This window comes from Pristiophorus japonicus, chromosome 27 (assembly GCF_044704955.1).
Source record: "Pristiophorus japonicus isolate sPriJap1 chromosome 27, sPriJap1.hap1, whole genome shotgun sequence".
NCBI classification, from domain to species: Eukaryota; Metazoa; Chordata; class Chondrichthyes; family Pristiophoridae; genus Pristiophorus; species Pristiophorus japonicus.
Window position 1 is genome coordinate 3,634,953 of NC_092003.1, and position 4,257 is coordinate 3,639,209.

The 4,257-nt window shown below is 47.4% G+C and overlaps 1 protein-coding gene across 1 annotated transcript in view; it reads right to left on the reverse strand.

Annotated features, from left to right (window-relative positions):
• The window catches only part of LOC139239424 (alpha-actinin-2-like), a 60,176-nt gene extending 56,097 nt beyond the window's left edge, over window positions 1-4,079 (reverse strand). The window contains exon 1 of the mRNA XM_070868150.1: window positions 3,738-4,079. Within this exon, the coding sequence (XP_070724251.1) occupies window positions 3,738-3,866 (129 nt within the window). The 5' untranslated portion in view covers window positions 3,867-4,079. The remainder of the gene's footprint in view (window positions 1-3,737) is intronic.
• Between the last annotated feature and the right edge of the window lie 178 nt (window positions 4,080-4,257).

A 4,257-nucleotide genomic window follows, 5' to 3' on the forward strand; every position in this document is an offset into this window, starting at 1 on the left:
TGTATCGAGAGAGAGAGTGTCTCTGTATCGAGAGAGAGAGTGACCCTGTATCGAGAGAGAGAGTGTCTCTGTATCGAGAGAGAGAGAGAGAGAGAGAGAGAGAGAGAGTGTCTCTGTATCGAGAGAGAGAGAGAGTGTCTCTGTATCGAGAGAGAGAGAGTGACCCTGTATCGAGAGAGTGTCTCTGTATCGAGAGAGTGTCTCTGTATCGAGAGAGAGAGAGAGAGAGAGAGTGTCTCTGTATCGAGAGAGAGAGAGTGTCTCTGTATCGAGAGAGAGAGAGTGACCCTGTATCGAGAGAGTGTCTCTGTATCGAGAGAGAGAGTGTCTCTGTATCGAGAGAGAGAGAGAGAGAGAGAGAGTGTCTCTGTATCGAGAGAGAGAGAGTGACCCTGTATCGAGAGAGAGAGTGACCCTGTATCGAGAGAGAGTGTCTCTGTATCGAGAGAGTGTCTCTGTATCGAGAGAGAGAGAGAGAGAGAGTGTGTCTCTGTATCGAGAGAGAGAGAGAGAGAGAGTGTCTCTGTATCGAGAGAGAGAGAGAGAGTGTCTCTGTATCGAGAGAGAGAGAGTGACCCTGTATCGAGAGAGAGTGTCTCTGTATCGAGAGAGAGAGAGAGAGAGAGAGAGTGTGTCTCTGTATCGAGAGAGAGAGAGAGAGTGACCCTGTATCGAGAGAGAGAGTGACCCTGTATCGAGAGAGAGTGTCTCTGTATCGAGAGAGTGTCTCTGTATCGAGAGAGAGAGTGACCCTGTATCGAGAGAGAGAGAGAGAGTGTCTCTGTATCGAGAGAGAGAGAGAGAGAGAGAGAGAGTGTCCCTGTATCGAGAGAGAGAGAGAGTGTCTCTGTATCGAGAGAGCGAGAGAGAGAGAGAGAGTCTCTGTATCGAGAGAGAGAGAGTGACCCTGTATCGAGAGAGAGAGAGAGTGACCCTGTATCGAGAGAGAGAGAGAGTGTCTCTGTATCGAGAGAGAGAGAGAGAGAGAGAGAGAGAGAGAGAGAGAGTGTCCCTGTATCGAGAGAGAGAGAGAGTGTCTCTGTATCGAGAGAGAGAGAGAGAGAGAGAGTCTCTGTATCGAGAGAGAGAGAGTGTCTCTGTATCGAGAGAGAGTGAGTGACCCTGTATCGAGAGAGAGAGAGAGAGAGAGAGAGAGAGAGAGTGTCTCTGTATCGAGAGAGAGAGAGAGAGAGAGAGAGAGAGAGAGAGAGTGTCCCTGTATCGAGAGAGAGAGAGAGTGTCTCTGTATCGAGAGAGAGAGAGAGAGAGAGAGAGTCTCTGTATCGAGAGAGAGAGAGTGACCCTGTATCGAGAGAGAGAGAGTGACCCTGTATCGAGAGAGAGAGAGAGTGTCTCTGTATCGAGAGAGAGAGAGAGAGAGAGAGAGAGAGAGAGTGTCCCTGTATCGAGAGAGAGAGAGAGTGTCTCTGTATCGAGAGAGAGAGAGAGAGAGAGTCTCTGTATCGAGAGAGAGAGAGTGTCTCTGTATCGAGAGAGAGTGAGTGACCCTGTATCGAGAGAGAGAGTGTCTCTGTATCGAGAGAGAGAGAGAGAGAGAGAGAGTGTCCCTGTATCGAGAGAGAGAGAGAGTGTCTCTGTATCGAGAGAGAGAGAGAGAGAGAGAGAGTGTGTCTCTGTATCGAGAGAGAGAGAGAGAGAGAGTGTCCCTGTATCGAGAGAGAGAGAGAGAGTGACCCTGTATCGAGACTCTCCTTGGATTTGGGTAGATTGGGGAATGTGTCCCCACAGGGAGAGGGAGCCTTTAAGAGGTTCAGGCCGCCTTTAAGTGGTGCAGAACGCTTGCAATGTCGAGCCTCCCACCGAGGTGTTCGGCCAATTAACAGTGCGGGGAGCGGTGGAAATCCTTTCAAAAAAAAACCCAGCAGGCAGCACAGAGATAGCGGGTGGTGGTTAATCATGTCCCCGATCCGCACCGCGCCGGTTTCTGGGTCTTATCCGAGTTCACACCCAGGGTCGCCGCACCGAGACTCTCACCCTGGCTGGGGAAAACAGCAATGTTGCTGCACGTAAACCAACACCGAAAGGCGAATTGAACCAAGAAATATGATTCGCTTTGCGTCAGAATTCCACTTCACGAATTTAACGCCGTTACCAAATTGGAAAGGAAAAGAAATGGTTCAAGCCACTTTCGCGTCAGGTTGAAGTATACTTGCTCAGCTCAGGGAATTGTCGACGGGCTGGGGTTAGGTGTCTGCACTCCCAGCCCTCCCCGGACAGGGTATAATTAGTTACATTGCAGTGATTATTCTGGTCTCTAAACGTCATCCCCCTCTCCCAGGCATCTGTTTACACCCCATTCCTGGCATTCCCCAGTCCCACAGACAGTGCCAAAGCACTTCTTTCACACTTACACCAGAATGTTTGCACTTTAGACTAGCTCCAGGATTTTGCACTAGTCTAGATTAGCACCACAATTTTGCACTAGTCTAGATTAGCACCCGGATTTTGCACTAGTCTAGACTAGCACCAGGATTTTGCACTAGTCTATATTAGCACCAGAATTTTGCTCTAGTCTAGATTAGCACTAGAATTTTGCACTAGTCTAGACCAGCACTAGGATTTTGCACTAGTCCAGATTGGCACTAAGACTTTGCTCTAGTCTAGACCAGCACTAGGATTTTGCGCTAGTCTAGATTGGCACTAAGACTTTGCTCTAGTCTAGACCAGCACTAGGATTTTGCGCTAGTCTAGATTAGCACTAAGATTTTGCACTAGTCTAGACTAGCACTAGAATTTTGCGCTAGTCTAGATTGGCACTAAGATTTTGCACTAGTCTAGACTAGCACTAGGATTTTGCACTAGTCTAGATTAGTATTAGAATTTTGCACTAGTCTAGATTAGTATTAGGATTTTGCACTAGTCTAGATTAGCACTAGAATTTTGCTCTAGTCCAGCATAAAAATGTCACACTCCTCCTCCCCCAACCCCCCCCCCCCTCCCCCCACGCCCCGCACGCTTAGAAGTTAATGATTTTTTCTGGGAACTAGGAAAGCTGGTAAGGGACTTTTTAAAGATAGCCGGTGATATTTAAGAGGGGTTATGAACATCGAGAAACCCAACCCCCCGCACAGTCCCGATGGGGAACGTCAGCGGGCCACTTTAGGATACCTCGTAAAAATGAGTGTCACCCAACCTCCGGCTCCTGTAACCTCAACAAGATCACCTTCAGAGACCCCAGCTCCAACCAGACCACCCTCAGAGACCCCAGCTCCAAACAGACCACCCTCAGAGACCCCGGCTCCAAACAGACCACCCTCAGAGACCCCGGCTCCAACCAGACCACCCAGCTGTTCAGGAGAAAATCAGCATCCGAGGAACAGGCTTTGAAAAATGATTGTGGGGGGTTGTATTTTGATTTAATATCATTTGTCTCGCACCAAAACTCCCCTTAAAAACTTTGACACAAATTAATACTTTCTCATAAGAAGATAAGCGCTTTGCAATTAAACTATCATTGGACAACTCAACACTTTGGAAAAAACTAAAAAGTTTTGAAAAACTTTCACAAATTTTGAAAACTAAAATCTTTTGGAAAACTTTTGAAAACTCAAAACTTTTGGAAAACTTTTGGAAAACTTTTGAAAACTCAAAACTTTTGCAAAACTTTTGAAAACTCAAAACGTTTGAAAAACTTTTGCAAGCTAAAAACTTTTAGCAAACTTTTTAAAATAGTAGTTGTTTTTTTTTTCTCCTGCCAATTTTTCTTCCGCACTAACCTTCCTCTGTTGCTTCTCCCAGGCTGGGTCGAGAAGCAGATCTCTGTCCCAATCATCTTCCTGTTCCATGTACTGATCGATCACATACGTGTTGTGGTTGTATGTGACCTGTGTTTCCACCGTCGTCATTTTCCACTGTTTCTGGTTCCTTCTTAGTGCAATGAATTGTTTTTAACTCTCTGTGTATATTAGAAAACGATTCTATTCTGTCTTTATCTCTCTCTCTCCTGTTTCCCTCAGTGCCGGCCAGTGAGTGTGAGGCTTGTTGTTCGGGCGCAAACCTTATCTTCCCTGTGACTCCTGCTCCCAGTGTGAGCTGCCCTGCTCCAACCCTACACACATGCACACTCCGCAATAAGTATGGCACAGGCCGGCTGGACCCGCCTACATTGGGACAGAAGGCGGGGCCTGGACAAACCTCTCCTCCAATCAGAGAGCAGCTCTTGTACTGACACTGGGGAACTTTACATAGAGACTGGAGTAAGGCTTGAAGAGCCAGAGAGAGGTGCAGTGTGTCCTG